This window comes from Narcine bancroftii, chromosome 4, assembly GCF_036971445.1.
Source record: "Narcine bancroftii isolate sNarBan1 chromosome 4, sNarBan1.hap1, whole genome shotgun sequence".
Lineage (NCBI taxonomy): Eukaryota > Metazoa > Chordata > Chondrichthyes > Torpediniformes > Narcinidae > Narcine > Narcine bancroftii.
The window spans coordinates 232,392,787-232,410,763 of NC_091472.1; the positions used below are offsets into that span (position 1 = coordinate 232,392,787).

The 17,977-nt window shown below is 40.3% G+C and overlaps 1 protein-coding gene across 14 annotated transcripts in view; it reads left to right on the top strand.

Annotated features, from left to right (window-relative positions):
• Positions 1-17,977, top strand: part of hdac4 (histone deacetylase 4) — a 481,405-nt gene that overhangs the window by 454,880 nt on the left and 8,548 nt on the right. For all 14 annotated transcript variants that reach the window (XM_069934297.1, XM_069934289.1, XM_069934292.1 and 11 more), the window contains 2 exons: positions 13,120-13,238; positions 13,912-14,045. In XM_069934297.1, coding sequence (XP_069790398.1) covers positions 13,120-13,238; positions 13,912-14,045 — 253 coding nt within the window. The remainder of the gene's footprint in view (positions 1-13,119; positions 13,239-13,911; positions 14,046-17,977) is intronic.

Sequence of the window (17,977 nt, forward strand, 5' to 3'; positions counted from 1 at the left end):
CCAGGGGTTTGAGAAGCAGCATTTTATATGCCCTTGGAAAGTGCATCAGAAATGTTTGGATATTTTTCATTTTTTTGCAATGAAAGCCCTGAAGTGTTTTTATTAACGAAGCATTGCAGTTGTATCAGAAAGCAGGTTTGTTGAAAATTATGTTTTTGCTCTTCAGCCCTCTGAAGTTAATCTTTTTTTCCAAGTGTTAGATATAGTTCCATAAACACTACTTCCAATAACTAGCCCAAAGAGCCATTATTTGTGAGTAACGGCCTTTAGCAACTAATGTCATGGCCATTTCCAGTTGCATTGAAAGAACTCTGAGCTGAAACCTCTCCTCGGTCAACAAACAAGTGTGCACAATGTTAATGGTGAGAAGTGACAGTTCCCACTGATTTCACTCATTTACCTGAGGTGCTGAGGCCATTTACAGTATCTTTTGGTATTGCATCAAATTTGTTCAACAGGTTTAAGATTTTAAAAGGGACAGACAGAGTAAACTTGGATAGGCTTTTTCAATTAAGAAAGGGGGAGATTCAAACTCGAGGACATGGTTTAAGATTGAAGGGGGAAAATTATAAGGGGAACATGAGGGGAAATTTCTTTACGCAGAGGGTGGTGGGGATGTGGAATGAGCTTCCGGCAGACGTGGTCGAGGCGGGATCATTGGTTACATTTAAGGAAAGACTGGATCGTTACATGGATAGGAGGGGACTAGAGGGGAATGGACCGGGTGCTGGTCAGTGGGACTAGGAGGGTGGAGATTTGCTACGGCATGGACTAGTAGGGCCGAACTGGCCTGTTCTGTGCTGTAAGTGGTTATATGGTTATAGGTTTCAGGATCTTTATGTCTGATAAAATTGCAAGTTTATTTACTCTGTATGGGCTAACGAGAACACATCAAGTAAGTAATGTAAGCTATTACCAGCAGCACATTGCTTAGTTGAATTAACCAGATACTTTAGAAAATAGTGTTTCCTACAGCCCATGAATTTTATTTGCAAACATCTGCTTTCAAATCCAGCAGATAAGTTTGCAGAATGTGCAGATGCAGAATAGAAGATTTCGTAGCCTGTAACATCTTGGATAGACTAAAAGCCATTCTGGTAGAGTTTTTAATCTGTTGCCAAGTTTCTAGGGTGACACCATGTATTTTGGAGATTGGAAGTTAACATATTTTAACTAACTTTTTTTCCAAGTTGTTTCACCGATTCTAGTGAAATAAAGCTTTGAAGTGTAGAATTTATAGCACGCATGGGCTTAAGAAGAAATTGCAGCAGGTCATATATTCAGCATTATGCAGGTCCCCTGAGACAATAGATGCCTTCAAGGCAGCACCTTGTTATTTAGACCCATAGAATGCCACGTTGCATTTGCTGGGGATCAAGCTTAAGATGAAAAAAGATAAGATAATTGGACATAATGAAATCCAGAAGGCACTCAGTTTCACCATGAACTTGGAAGTAGAGTGTAGAATTGAACTTAATTCAAACCAGCTCTTGGAAATGCCAAATGCAAGGTCTTTGAAGTTTGTGAGGAACCAGAAGTACTTTATGCTCGATGGTAGGTTTAGATACGTGGTTTAACCCTTTAATGGTGCTGAGAGAAAACATTTGGGTTATGAACAATTTGGTCATGTGAAAAGGAAAATCCAAAGAGGTCCTGAACAAAAGCTTGTTTTTTTAAAAACAAAACAAATTCCCAATTTAGTGGTAAACAGCAATTTAAAATGAATCTTCGTGTTTAAATGTCAGAATTGCATGATAAATTAATTGCATACAACAAAATAAATGATATCAAGCTGTTGTCTCTAGGTTTTCTATTTTTGCTGATATGACCATGCTGTCAGAACATTCAGTTTGGAACTATAAGAAAATCTGAAAAGATACCCAGATTTTTTTTTTAAGAATTTAGTATACCACTGTGCTGTGACGTGCAAGTTTGGTGAAAGCTAAAATGTATTCATGTTCAGGGAAATTGAAAGAAATGCTTGAATGTTGGGTGTTAAATGTTGGCTGTGGGATCATTACAGAGGTACAAAAATCTAAAGTTCCATAAGGAAAACATGCAATCTTCAATTGTTTTAAAGAAAATTTCTATTAACTAAAAGACAAGGCAAAGTGTAATCCCAACCAACAAAACTGTTAGATGTGCGCCTTACTTGTGAAAAGCAGACTTTGCCAAATGTAGCATTTCCTTTGGGTTTTTTTATACGTTTACCAAAAACAATGTTCTATTTCCTTGGTGCTGGTGTTTTTTATATACTATTCAATATCATACTTGTCTCCCCATTGTGTTATATTAAACCATAAGACATAGGAGCAGAAATAGGCTATTCAGCCCAACAAGTGTCCCCACTATTTAATCATGAGCTCATCCATTTTCCCACTCAGCCCCACTGCCAGGCCTTCTCCTCAACATTTGATGCCCTGGCTAATCAAGAACCTGTCAATATCTGCTTCAAATACACCCAATGACTTGACCTCCACAACCACCTGTGTTTCTTTTCTCTGTTCCAATAATCCCTTTCAATGGTGAAGTTGTGCCTTCTTTTCCTAGACTCTACCACCATGGGAGACACCTTTCTACATTTTTTTTACATTTACAACATGGTAGAATCCAATTCTGGCCATTTAAACCCGCGCCAACCTAATTACACCTAAATTAACCCACATCCCCGTATGTTTTGGAGGGTGGGAGGATAGTGGAGCACCTGGAGGAAAGATATTCAGACACAGGAAGAATGTATAAACTTTTTATAGACAGCACCGGATTCAAACTGGCATTGTAATAGCATTGCACTAACCATATCTTTCTCATCTAAACATGGGTATCTAACTTAGACAATGATCTGTCAATGGTTGGCTAATGTTAAGGGACCCATTGTATGTAACAGATAGAAGTTTTCAATAAAGTAACATCGAGAGCAGCTATTCTTAATCTTTATTTGTCTCTGTTCCCCTTCGAACCCTGCTGAAAGTTATGGGCCCCCTTTCCAGTGAAGCAGTCAAGTTTGATTGGTTTCTTCCAAACTTCTCTCCTACCAACTACATTAAAAAAATGACAAGTATTTTATGATTTCAGACTGTGACCCCGTTAAATGTGTTGTGGTCCTCATTGAGAATGGCTGATCGAGAATACCATGTATGAAGCATTGTCAGCTCAATTTTGAGCTGATGTGCACTGATCCAGGGGAGAAGGATTATTATATCGGCCATCCCATTATTCTTTAATAGAAAAAATATCTGGGTTAAAATGCTTAAAAAAAAATCACAGGTTCATTTTCATGGGCAGTCTTAATAGAAACAGAACAGTAGACAAATCAAATATTAATCAGCTGCCACAATAATGAAGGGGCCAAGTATTGTTCTGAAGGGGCCAAGTATTGTTCATAGCAAAAGTATAGTAAAGGGGGACATTTTAAACTTGCTTTGATATTAAGCATGGCTGTCTAAAAATAATGACCCCATGATCCTTATTTGCCTCTGGAATTGATAAAAGCCTGATAATAATTTTGATTAGCTTTTTTTTTAAAGAAGATATCACCTATGATACAAAGTGTGTCATTTGTAGCACATTGTGAAAGAGTAACTTTTTTTTACATTTCCATTTACGGATGCGGATGTTGTCAGCATTTCTAATTGTGATGAGCAGCCGCCCTGAACCACTACTGCACCTCATCTGGTGAAGGTCCTTTCTCAGGAGTTCTTGCAGCCATGGTGCATTTGTAGCAGAGGAATGAAAGCTCAGTTATGGGGTGTTATTTATGACTTTGTCTTGGATGGTGTCAATCTTCTTGAATGTTACAGAAGGTAAATGGAGACTCTTCCATCAAATTTCTTGCAGGACTTGTAGACAGTGAAGTGCTTTCGGGGAATCAGAAGACGAGTTCCCTGCTGTAGTGGCGATTCGGTGATCATGTTTCCTCATTATTAAAGATCCCAGTGTTGTAACTGGACTAGAATGGAGGTTGTTAAGACCAAAAGAAATAGGAGCGGAAATAGGCTATTCAGCCCATCTAGTCTGCCCTGCCATTTAACCAGGAGCTGATTCATTTTCCCACTCAGTCCATTGCCTGCCTTCTCCCCATAACCTTTAATGTCTCGGCTTATCAATCCCTACCTTTAATGCACCCAATAACCTGACCTCCACAACTGCCTGTAGCAACAAATTCTACAGATTTACTACCTCTGGCTAAAGAAAGTAATCTGTTTCTTTTCTCAGTTCCAAGCTATGCCCTTCAATTCTAAAGTTGTGCCCTCTTTTCCTAGACTCTCCCACCATGGGAAACAGCCTTTCTGCCTTTTTCTGCATCCTCAGCTATATAAAGTGCTTCCAACCATTCTGATATGTGAAGGAAATCAGATTGTATGATTCTGGCTATTATGAGGATAGGCAATCAAGGACTTGAGCTGCATCATTGACGCACACATGCTGGCCACGTGATGTCTTTCAAAATCAAACAGCGCTGGCTAGCACGTCTTAACTCTTCATGCTCAGGCATCTGTGGAGAGAAAAACGCCAAGGTTCCAAGCTGGTGTACACTTGTGAAAAGTACAAAATATTTCAATGCCTCATACTCATGTGTGAACATTGATTGATGTCACCAGTATAATTCTGTAACCAATGATATGCGACATGTATTTTTAAAGCTCATATATGATATATGTGTTCGTTTTTCATCAATCCCAACCCTACCCCAGTACGTGTTTCTTCTGAAGAAGGTAACAACGGAATTTGCTATACATTGAATTGTGATTATTCTAGTTTGTTGCTGGAAATGTGATTTCTCACTTTTAATTGTTATTATTTACTCATTTCATTGACCCAATTTTATCGAGTTAGATATCTGCTTGCTGCCTACCCAAATGGAACAGAAGATTTTGCAGTGAGTTCAATGGCATTCATAGTTTGGTTTACCATGGATTTGCATGTAATTTGAGATCCTTCTTGGAACAAAAGTTCCGTGCTAAGTTATTAGAAAGTATTTTAAGAGATTGGATATACATGTATTTGGATAGAGGGACTGATTAGGAATAGTCAACATGGCTTTGTGCATGATTAACCAGTCCTTCTTGAGGAGATTACCTGGAAAGTTGATGAAGGAAGGGCTATGGATGTTGTGCACATGGGCTTATGGCCTTTGACAAGATCCTGCATGGGAGGTTGGTTAAGAAGGTACAGTCGCTTGGTATTCAAGATGAGGTAGTAAATTGGATTAGACATTAGCTTTACAAGCCAGGGTGTGCTAGTAGATGATAGTCAATCTAACTGGAGGCCTGTGACTTGTGATGTGCCTCAGGGATCAGTGCTGTGTCCTTTGTTGTTTATCATTTATTTCAATCAATGATCTGGATAATAATCTGGTAAATTGGATCAGCAAGTTTGCAAGTCACTCAAAGATTGGAGATGTAATGGACAGCAAGGTTTTAAAAACATGCAGCGGGATCTGAACCAGCTGGAAAAAAAATGGACTGCAAAATGCCAGATGAAATGAATTCAGTCAAGTGTGAGGTGTTGCACTTTGGAAGGACAAACCAAGGTAGGACAGACATTGTAAATAGTAGGGCACTGAGAAGTGCAGTAGAACAGAGGGATCTGGGGATACAGATACAAAAAACATCCTGATAGTGGTGTCACAAATAGATAGGATCATAAATAGAGCTTTAGGCACATTGGTCTTCATATATTAAGTGTAGACAATGGGATATTACAGTGAATTTTTCTAAGACATTGGTGAGGCCAAATTTGGAGTAATGTGTGCAAATTTGGTTGATTTTTTTTAATAGTCTTTTTTAATTTAGACATACAGGATGGTAACAGGTCGTGCTGCAAAATTACACCCAATTGACCTGCAGCCCCCTTGCATTTTGAAAGGTGGGAGGAAATTGGAGCACCTGAGCGAAACCCATGCAGTAACGGGGAGAACGTACAAACTCCTTACAGTCTGCACCAGATTCAAACTTTGGTTGCTGCCACTGTAACACTATTGCACTATCCACTATGCTAACCATGCTGTCTGATGTCAATAAAATTGAAAGAATGTAGAGAAGGTTTACAAGGTTTCTCCAGAAATTGAAGAAGTAAGTTGCAGTGATTCGGACTTTATTCCCTGAAGCATAGAAGAATGAGGGGAGATTTACAAAATTATGAAGGGTATAGATAAATTCAAGCAGGCTTTTTTCACTGAGGTAAGGTGAGACAAGAATATGGCTTAAGATTGAAGGGGGGAAAAGGGGTATTGGTGCCCCCATACCAGTCTATGATACATCTGGTTAGCACACTTTCCACCACATATCGGTAGAAATTTGCTAGGGTTTCCGATATCATACCAAACCTCTGCAATCTCCTGAGGAAGTAGAGGCACTGACATGCTTTCTTCTCAATGCCATTAGTGTGTTGGGTCCAGAAAAGATCTTCTGAGATAGTGACTCCCAAGAACTTAAATTTGCTCTCCCTCTCCACTTCTGATCCCCAATGATCACTAAATCATACACCTCTGGTTTTCCCTTCCTTAAGTCAAAAATCAACTCTCTCTGTTCATTATGGACTGAAACGTTGGGATGATTTAGGGACATATTTCACCTGTAATTGGCCTTTTCAAATATTCTCTTCATCAGTGAGAAGTAATGATTTATCACTGGAACCCTTTTATACCTACAGCTTTGGACTGGAACCTCAGCCTGGCAAGAATACAGTTTTTTTTAGCTTTTGCCTGATTTGCATGAGAATTGTTTGGCGTTAATTTTATATTAAAGCTTGTGAATTTCACAGAACTTATTTTGTTTTTTTTTTGTGTGAGTATTTAAGGGTTAAATGAGTTCCCACCCTCATTCTAACATCCTTCAGCATGGCTGAAGAATTGGTGCCAGGAGCACAGCTTGTGGATCATTGGGATCTCTTCTGGGGAAGGTCTGACCTGTACAAAAAGGACGGGCTGCACTTGAACTGGAGGGGGCCAATATCCTGGAGGATAGGTTTACTAGAGTTGTTGGGGAGGGTTTAAACTAGTTTGGTGAGGGGGTGAGAATCAGAATGTGAGACCAGAGATTAGAGTAGAAGGACAAAAGCATGATGCTATGTGCTCTGAGTTGGTGGACAGGCAGGGGAAAAAAATATAAAAGTAGCCAGTTAGAGAGTTTTGAGATGTATCTATTTTAACGCTAGAAGTATTCAGAATAAAGGGGTTGAAAGTAGAGCATGATTCAGTACATGGAACTGCGATGGGGTGGCTATTACTGAAATTTGGCTGGCCGAAGGGCAAGATTAGCTGATGCAGGTACCTGGGTTTCGGTGTTTTAAAAAGAATAGGATGGGAGGTAGAAAGGTGGGGGGAGTAGCATTACTAGTCAGGGATAGTATCACAGCTATAGAAAGGGAGGATGCTAGAGAGGGAATGTCCACTGAGTCTGTGTGGGTATGTCGGAAATAAGAAGGGAGCTATCACTGTACTAGGAATAGTCTAAAGGCCCCCAAATAGCCCTCGGAATACCAAGGAGCAGATAAGCAGGCAGATTTTTAGAATGGTGCGGGAAATACAGGGTTGTAGTTATGGGTGATTTCAACTTCCCTCATATTGACTGGCATCTACTAACTGCAAGAGCGATAGAAGGGGATGAATTTGTCAGATGTGTACAAGAAGGATTCCTGACACAGTATGGAAGAGAGGCAATAGTGGATCTGGTTCTGGGGAATGACATGGCCAGGTGATGGACCTTTTGGTGGGGGAGCATTTTGATGAGAGTGACCACAACTCTTTAGTTCAACATAGATAGGGAAAAGGATATAAACAGTCAAATTGGGAAAGTGTTTAACTAGGGAAGAGGCGGATGAAGGTTGGAGGAGTTGTGGATGGAGCTGAAGGTTGTTGAAGGTTGCAAGATGACATTGACAGGATGCAGAGTTGGGAAGAAAAGTGGCAGATGGATTTCAGTCCAGATAAATATGAGGTGATGCATTTTGGAAGGACTAACCAGAAGGGTGAGTACAGAGTTAATGGTCAGTTACTTAAGAATGTGGATGAACAGAGGTACCTTGGGGTGAAATCCATACATCCCTCAAGTCGCCGCACTTGTTGATAGGATAGTTAAGGCCTATGGGATGCTTGGATTCATTAATAGGGGGATTGAGTTCAAGAGTAGAGATATCATGTTACAATTCTACAAATCTTTGGTTCAGTTCTGGTCACTTTATGATAGGAAGGATGTGGAACCTATGGAGAGGGTGCAGAAGAGATTTACCAGGATATAGCCTGGATTGGGAAACAAGTCTTATGAGGCAAGGTTAGCAGAGCTGGGACCTTTCACTTTGGTACGTAGAAGGAGAAGGGGAGACTTGATAGTCATCTACAAGAGGCATAGATAGGGTAGACAGCCAGCACCTGTTTCCTAGGGCAGGATCAGCAAACACCAAAAGACATAAGTACAAAGTTAAGGGAAGGAAGTTTAGGGGAGACAACAGGGGTAAGTTTTTTTTGCACAGAGACTTATGGGTGCCTGGAATTCCCTTCTGGGGATGGTGGTGGAAGTTGAAAGATTGGGGGCTTTTAAGAGACTCTTAAGGCACTTTCAGGTGGCCAAAATCCCACAATGTAAATCCGCATATTATGCCCATATGCAGCTGTCGGGAGGCCACTTGAAAAGCACAGGAGACGCATGTGAGGCAAACTTTGTAACCCTCCTCCGGGAGGGATAATTGCCGGAGCACTGAGGTCCCCCCACCCCAGCACCTGAATGCAGCCACCTGAAAGTGGCTGCTAAGGGGATGAAAATCAGCTGGCGAGTGCCTGACAGCCCCCCTCCCAGCTGCTGCTGTTCCCCCGGTGTGGGATGCCAGGGCAGGGGCAGCCAACGCGGGCTGTCCCCATAGTGATCCCACTGCCCCGTGCTCTCCCCACAGCCCTGTATCAGTCCCCAAATTGTGAGGCGGCTGGCGTGGGCTGTCAGAGCTGGGGCGGCCCGCGTGGGACGTTTCCGCACTAATCCCACTGCCCCACTCTCTCCCCACAGCCCTGTATCAGTCCCCACGCTGTGGGGCTACCTGCGTGGGACGACCCCGCACTGATCCCACTGGCCTGTGCTCTCCCCACTACCCTGTATCAGTCCCCACACTGTGGGGCGGCCGGCGTGGGCCGTTCCAGCTCTGACAGCCCGTGCCGGCCACCCCACAGTGTGGGGACTGATACATGGCTGTGGGGAGAGAGTGGGGCTGTGGGATCGGTGTAGGGACGTCACGCGCGGGCCGCCCTAGCTCTAACAACCAGCCATCCCAACCCTGACAGCCCGAAGGGGCAGGAGTTGAAGTGCGCTCTGAGGTGCACTTTCAGGGGGCCAGCGCTGCCACCTGAACGACCATTCCACAGGTCTTAAGCGAGATTCTTGGCGGAGAATGCACCTGAAGAAGCCTTTAGACTAAGATTTAGACAGACACAAGGATGAAAGAAAAATAGATGGTTATGGGGTAGGGAGAGTTTAATACTCTGATTCAAAGGGATGTATGGGTCGGCACAACATCGAGGGCCTGTACAGTGCTGTATTGTTCTATGTTCTTTTGTTTCAATGCATTCCATTTGATCTTGTACACCCCACTAAATCACTCACCACAATTGGTTGAACAATTCATGTGGCTACTTTATTATTCTTCTGGGTGACTTGTATTTTTTTTCCATCCTCAAATTCTTCAATTGTCACTTGGCCACCTGAAAGTGCCTTAAGAGTCTCTTCAATTGTTTCTGTATGCCTGTAATTTCTTTATTGTGGAAACTTTTTCCCGTATCTACATACTGTCATCAAGAAGTGAGCTTGACTAAATAGATCCTCCCAAACTGCAGGTTTGCTGAGAGTCTTCTGAATGATTTCACTGTTGGCTTCTCATGAGTTTCTGTATAATCTAGGTGTTTCAAAAGGATACAGTTTTCATGAAAAAAAATCAATCTTTCTCCTCTGCAAATACAGGAGGATCAAGCATAGGTTTTGGTCTCACAATCCTTGCCACAATATACACAATGAGGACAGTGTCTCTTTGAGATACCGTCTTAGCTTTAGTGAAATATGTATGCTAAATGAATTGAGGCATAAATGGAAGCTGCAGCAAAATTAAATACTGCTCAAAGATGGGATTAAATAAATAGCTTTGTAGACAGAACAGTCATGGTGGGCTAAAGGCTTGTCCCTTTGCTGTGCTGTAGTTTTCTGTTCTATCTATTTCCTCCATGTAATAATGCTATCTCTTCTGAAACTGTTGACACATCACACCAATGATCCAGGGACACATTTCACCTGTTATACTCTTACAAAATAGGTGCACATTGGATAAAATGTGATATCAGAATGGAGTCATAGAACCAGTTGTTAAACATGGAAAAGATTTTGTTTCATCATCTTAATCCTGTTAAACTACCTAGGGTTGTATTGACAAATAACAAGGTAAAGACATTTTAAAATTTGTTTCTCGAAGTGTCAATATTGTTGCACACATTTTTTAATCTTCATGACAATACAGCTATTTAAATTCAAGATTCAATTTATTATCATAGTAATAAAACAGTGTCATATTACATGAAACTTCTTTTTGCCTGCTGCAAGGCAGACAGATTTGCCACCGGCAGGAATTGCAGAAGCGTCTTTTACAGGCTTATAGTCAGACTTACAGTCAGAGAGAGAGAAGCAAGAGTCACCAAAAGCAGCCACACAGAGTCCAGTCCAAATTGAGCTCCAGATCCGAACCTCCAACAGCACCCTCAACACCTCCGACAGCACTCTCGTCACCTCCTCGCATCCTGGTTCCGATAACTGGTACCCCTCCAGCCAGTTTGAGCCACTCTCCAGCAGTCTGCATCCCAGTGCGAATCTTCTGACAGCAGTCCACAGCTTTCACGGGTTTCTCACCTCGAGTCAACAGCAGCCCGTCACATGCGTTGGTCCCTCAGCTGCAGAACCACCTCTGGTCTGCTGTCATGGTCACCATCCCCCCCAGGTCATCTCCTCCGCTTCTCCTTCTCAGACGGGGCGTGATCTTCCCATCCTAAGGTGCCCTGCTCTAGTCTACCACTTCCCCCTCGTGACTGTTACAGATGAATCAGCATTGCTATCTCGGGCACAGACCCGCAGTCACGGGATTTCAATAAAACCACCATCGGCTCCCTCAGCAGGCTGTTCAAAACCCCGTGTGGAGCTGATGGCAGTTGACTGGGCGGCTGGACCCCACAGGAGTGCTGCATCCCTGGTCCTTCACTCCCCGCAGGTCCGGACCAGCGGAAGCGCTGCTGCTACAGTGGCTCCGGCAGTGTAGCCATTGTAGGTTTATCAGAATATTATAGAAATATTTTTCTTGATTGATTTTTTTTTTAATGTGGCACCTGTTTGTATTTGCAGGAGAAAGCTCCTAAAACTGTGACTAGAAAACTTTGTAGGGGAGGGGGAATTGAATCTTTTCTTACCTCTGGCCAATTACTTCTATACTTTATCGAGTAGGCTTTTTAGAATGTGATGTACTTAGTCCCATAACAGCTACTTGGTGTGAGGATCAATCTCTCATCCATAAACACATTAAAAATGCTTATTTATAAACTACCAACTATTGTCCATTTATTATATGCTGAGATATCCTTTCACGAAAGCAATATGTTGCGTGACTTAGTTGTTGTAGATTAATTTCGACCTCTTTTGCACAACTGAAAAGTAAACCACTTGAAAGTAATGATGATTCATTTGGAATTATGTATTTCATGTAACTTCAGCCCTTCATACCTCATGAAAAACCCAGCATTGCTGAAGATTGGTTTTCTTGGGATTCAGATTGATTGACCATAGATTTTTTTCCCCCTAACTTTAAAATGTCAGCTCTAAGCATGGTAAATATTATTTACTATTATTTAATTGTGTTTTTAAATCCTTGTTTTCCACTTATATTGTCATGTTTTGTGGTGGTATCAAATTTAATATATAACTTTTAGTTTCTTTGTATTCAAATCAAAATGATGGTGGTGATTATACAAAACAGTGGGAAAGAAACAGTATCACTTGATGAGACCTCTAGGTAGTAGTTGAAATATTGTATTTACCTTATGTCGTAGTTTTAGTTTGCTATCGTCAGAATCATATCGAAAACGTCTGATGTTAACGAAGCATATTTTCCTCTATATTCAGTTATGATGAGGGGAGTAAACGCGGGTGTAGAACTGGATTTGGTGTTATGTGGATGAAACCAGAGTTGGTGAGCTGAAAAGGCTAATGTGTCCATGAGTATTGTGTGAAAATTCCAGGGTGTAATCTTTTTTTTTCCATGATACATAATTTAAGATTCAAATTACATAATAATAAGAGTTGTTCAATGTGGAAGGAGGCTGCTTTCTCCACTGGATCGATCCCGTTTTATTCTTCCTATGTTCTGAATAACTTCCACAAATCTTACCACTCACTCACCTACACACTCGGACAACCTACAGCAGTCAATTAATCTGTCAGTTCACATCTTTGGGATGTGGGAGAGAATCAGAACACCAGCGGAAATTCATACAGTCACAGAGAGAATGTGCAAACTCCACACATGCAGCAGTGGAAATCCAGACTCGAGCGTAGTCGATGGAGCTGTGAGGCAGCAGCTCTGCTAGCCGTAAAAGACTCTCAGATTTGAATGTTGCTTCTCCCATCCCAGGATGTAAAAACATCAAATTTACTGGTACCATTCCATACATATCCTGATTAGGCTTATGCCATAGACTCGTCAGTTATGCAGGAACACAGATTCAGCCATTTTGCAGAGCGTCAGCCTCTACCACCAGTAATCTTGTCTTGGCTTAGCTGGAGATTCAAGAAGACTTGACTACTCGACTGTGTTCCCGTGCTCCAGTGACAGAATTATATCACGTATTCAGTTTAATGTGGGTGAAGTTTACCTGTTGCGTCTACATGACATCTAAATGTATATATTATCTTGATTGAATAGATGCAAAAAAAATTCAGTTTGCAAATTCTAAAGTACTGTGAACAAAAATAGATTATCTTCTTTTTGCCTTCATTGCTGATGTAATGTACTGTAATTTTGGACAGCATTTCAAAACGTTGAGTGTATCATAAAAATGGCATTTTTCTAATGACATTGTGAAGCAAAATTGTCTTTTTGTTACAGGACGGTGGTGATGCCCATTGCGAATGAGTTTGCTCCTGACATGGTACTTGTGTCCTCTGGATTTGATGCAGTGGAAGGACATCCAGCCCCTCTTGGAGGCTACAAAGTCTCTGCTAAATGTAAGCTTGCTTGTATGATGAATGAAATTATCATTTTATTTAAAGTAGGTGGTTTAATTAGAGGTTAGTTTTTTTTTAAAAAAAGGCAAACTTTTGACAGCCAAATTAGTGAGAGTAAATGGCCTGCATTTTCCAGCTCTGAGGGGGATGGCAGAAACATATGAACACTAATCTTCAAAAGGTCTTTAAATCCTTCAGCGAAGCCAGGGGCTTTGCTGCTTGAGTTGTAAAATGTCTTTGTTCTAAAAGTCATAGGCAGCGGTACATTTTAGACGATGAAAGTTGTAATGGTAAGAAGTTGTTGGTTTTCTTCATGAATAAAAATTGTAAGTATTTCTAAAATATTATTTATAGTTTCTCTTTGCCTGAGAGAAAATGAGAAGTAGGCATTTTTTTTGAGGCCCTTAGGAAGTAGATGGCGTGCCACTTTAGGAAATTTAAAACATTTATCACAAAATTGCATATATTAAACAGAAGATCAAAAGGGACTGAACTGAAATAGTAAATTGTATTTATTGAAATTAAACCTGGCTTATATTATACATTTAGTCCCAGTAATCCCTGGTGGCCATTTCAAATATGATGTAATACTTGGAATCTTTGATCGTTCGCCAAGAGTCAAAGTAGACTTCTGACCTTTGACTTCTCTTGCATTTCCTCTTTCCTGACACAGGTTTTGGCTACCTTACCAAACAGCTGATGGGCCTGGCTGGGGGCCGTGTCGTGCTAGCCCTGGAAGGAGGCCACGATCTCACTGCCATTTGCGATGCCTCTGAAGCATGTGTTTCTGCTTTACTTGGAAATGAGGTAAAACATCAATGCACATTATAAGCTGACAAGTTCAAGAACTCACAGGTGCGCTTTTAGCTGCAGATTATGAATGAGATGAGGGCAGTCTTCGAAAAGAAATATAATTCCACAAGACCAGTTCATCAGTTGCAATGACCAATTGTAACAATGAACTGGAGAAGACCTAAAGCAGTTGTGTGAATATATCCTGTTTGGAAGTATTGAATTTTATTAAGATCTATTGTTACATTTCTTGATTATTTTCCTGTTTCTTTTGCATTTGAAAGGCTGATTTCCCCTCCCCCCCTTTAAGATTTTTCCACAGTTTCCAGATATTCCGACACTGTTTACTATTTTCTTCCAGAATTGCAAACCTGAAACTATTTGCTGAGTGGTTGTTACTTTAGGATTGCCTGTCCCCCTTCATTCATTGTGCAGTATTCTAACTAACATTGGAAACAGAGTAGGGAGCTGCTACTCTGAAATGCACTGTTCTGCTGTCACACAAGATAAATATTGAGTCACTTATTGTGCAAAGCTTTTGTTCTAAAATTCTCCTGTTGAAGACTCTGTCATGATACAACAGAGGTATGTAATAATAATTATAGTTTAGGATGATATACTAATTATGTTTAATCGTGTCTGCTTCCGCTAATTCTAATTTTTAAAAATATTTTCTCAAATCCTCCGTAACATAAACTGTAGCCAGTTTCCAGCACTTTAGAATAATGACTTTTAAATATTATAATGTTTCTTATCTCATTGAAGCTACTGTTCTGTGCTTCACTGGTTAAGATTAACAGATGAGGAACTCTGTAAAGATCAATATGGCAGAAAGAACATGGAGGCTTTGGAAAGAAAAGATTTACCAGGATGTTGCCTGTATTAGAGGGTATGAACTAAAAAGAGAGGTTGGACAAACTTGGGTTTTCTCTGGAGCTTTGGAGCCTGAAGCGAGATCTGATGAAAGTGTATAAAATTATGAGAGGCATGGATAGGATACGTCGTCAGAATCTTCTAGGCAACGTAAAAACGTCACATGCATTTAAAGTGAGGGAGGGGATGTTTTTGATGCAGAGTGGTGGGTGCCTGGAATGGGCTGCCAGGCGAGTGGTGGAAACAGATAGAATAGTAGCTTTTTAGAGACCTCTAATTAGATACATGAATATGCAAGGAATAGAGAGAGATACATTGTGTGCAATTTGCAACGTTTTAGTGTAAATTGGGCATCATGTTCAGTGCAGACACTCTAGCTTTAAATAACCTCCCTACAATTTTCCTCTATCACTTATCCCACCTCCACTTTTCATCTTGAAGAACATAGTACACTCCTAGCTCCACTATTCACAGTGTTCAACAGCAAGTTTACATGGAGATGCAACCAGATGTTCAATTACCTCTGTCATCTTTAAAAAGTATTGCAAACTAATACTTGAGCTGACCATTATCATTTGGAGTTCACATATAATTTCCATGTGCATGTTCATTTAAATAGCATTCAGTATTATTGCAGAACTATTTTTATCCTAAAAAATCTCTGATGTCATTAACAGTTGGATATTCATACTATTTAAAAGATGTTCTGTTTGTAAAATACCTTTCTGAATATTTAAGATGTGCTTGACTCTGTTTGTTTGAGCAAGTGATGAGCACAAATGGGGATGTTGTACCTACCATTCAGTGCGTGGAATGTACTGACACAGGCCTGCTATGCAGGATTGCTATCATGGACAACACTGACCCTTGTGCTTGCTTTCCATGCCCAGGAGTCAAGCAGCAAGCAAGTTAGGCATCAGTGGTGAAAGGGTCTTGCAAGAACAGTCTTGACAGAAGGAAAAACTGGGTCGAATATCAACTTCATAAAAACCATCAGAAGTTATGCATATAACTTTTTAATAATTACTTAAAAAATTAATGTTAAAGATTTACAAAGCAATTTTAAAACATTAAGCTTAAATAAAATAAAATAACTTCCCCATTCTGGAGACTGAAAATTGCCATATGAATAATTAGGGTCTACTCCTTCCTCGGGTCTCTGAGGCAGACTCCCAGCCAAAGGTTGGGCATCCAGGTGCAATATAGCAGCAGATCGGATCTGTCCAGGTCTAGGACTGCAGTGTAGAAGCTGTATGCTGGCTGTCAGTTACATTTCTGAAAGCCTTCCTCCCTTTCCACTGTGATAGATTACATGCAGTTTGTGACACCCCTTGCAAATGTGACCAGAGTGGTTTTTAAAATGCATGACTTAAAAATGGGTGATTCAAAAAAAATTAATTTGGCAAAATACTAATTTACCTTTCACCTACTCCCCTGTATAACTGTACCTGATTGTAGAGGGTTAGATAGCAGCCATTAGCCTGATCTGACAATATGATAGTTTGAAGTACTCATTTTGGTCAGGGCCAATGAGTCAGGAATCTGCCCACTAACTGTGCAGGGAGCTTCAGTTCTCATTGCAGCTGGAAAGGGGGCCTGCCATTAAATAGACAAAAGGTGATTTTATCTGTTTCTCTTACCCCCCCTCCCCCCAATTACTCGACCTTTCCAATGCAATCATAATCGAAGATTCCACCCACCAACTCCTTTCTTCCTTCCTTAATCCTAACACCTCTTACAAAAGGGTACTGAACAGTGCTTTTGTGACATCTGGAGAGTTCCAAACTTAAACAGGCCTGTATCACTGCACTTGGCAAGTGGCTTCACATGACCTTTAGACTTAGTTAATATTCACTGGTTATTCTGAGAAACATTAAAGCTTTTTTTGGTAGTTTGAAGATTGTCCAAAGCTTGTTTCACTGACTGCTAAATATCCTGACTAGTGGCTAAAGGAGAGGAGGGGGAGAAAGAAGGAAATCAGACATTTGTGTTTGTCAGCCTGCTATAACTCTGTTGTGAAAGTTCTGAAATTTCAAGCATTAGTCCTGATATCTGGAAAGAATGTCAGTAGAAGTCAGCACATGTGAATAGATGCATGCTGGGAACAAAGAAAATTGATGAAATTGGCCGATGGAAAAAGTGCGATGAAATGTCACCTGGAGTTTCCTTGACCCCAGCAGAAGCCTGGCCCTTGTGAAAAAGAAACCCTGAAAATACATTACTATTAATGTTATGATCCTGACCATTACCACTTGCTCTTCCTGGCAGTGGCATGAAGTGTTTGAACAAAATGTTTGTAGGCCTTGCTGTATCTTTCGAACAAATTCAATATTTGTATCCAAACTCTCTTAGGCAAATAAACATTAGTGCAGGGACTACTTTCATTTTAACTCTACCTTTTTGATGCATTGAGAGAGTATGAAAAGTTCAATAAATGTGAGATCAGTTAGTTCAATATAATTTTATTCATCAGTTATACTTAACACCACAAAAGTTACATAATATGAATTATATTATTCAGATTTATGTTTTAGATGTGGGCAAGAAGTTGGTGCTTTTTTGCATTTGATTTCGCGGTGTTCCACAATTAAACCTTTTTGGTTTGATTTGGGTAATTTATTAGAACCAACAACAGGAGTTAGATTCCCACAGGATCCAATGTTATTTTTACGGGTTAGAGGAATTAAACCTAAATTAAAATTGAAATAGTATCAAGTAAATTTTGTTCAAATTGCTTTGGCAATAGCTAGAAAATGTATTGCTATAACTTGGAAGTCAGATATAGATTTGGGATTGAATGATAGCATACAGAAGTTTGGAGTTGTATTCCTCTTGAGAAAATTACTTACAATTTAAGAGATAAATATCATATAATGAAATTATGGAGCCCATATTTGCAAACTATTGGTATTAAAATTTAGATGAATCTTAAACATTCTCTTTCTCTGCTCAGTCTCTATGAGTATATATGTATATAAAACTTTAAAAGTATTGGAAAGTGAATGCTCCTGTTGTGGTTTTCTTGTCTTTCTTTTTTTTTGTTTGTAGGGGGTTTGGGGTGGGATGGGGATTTC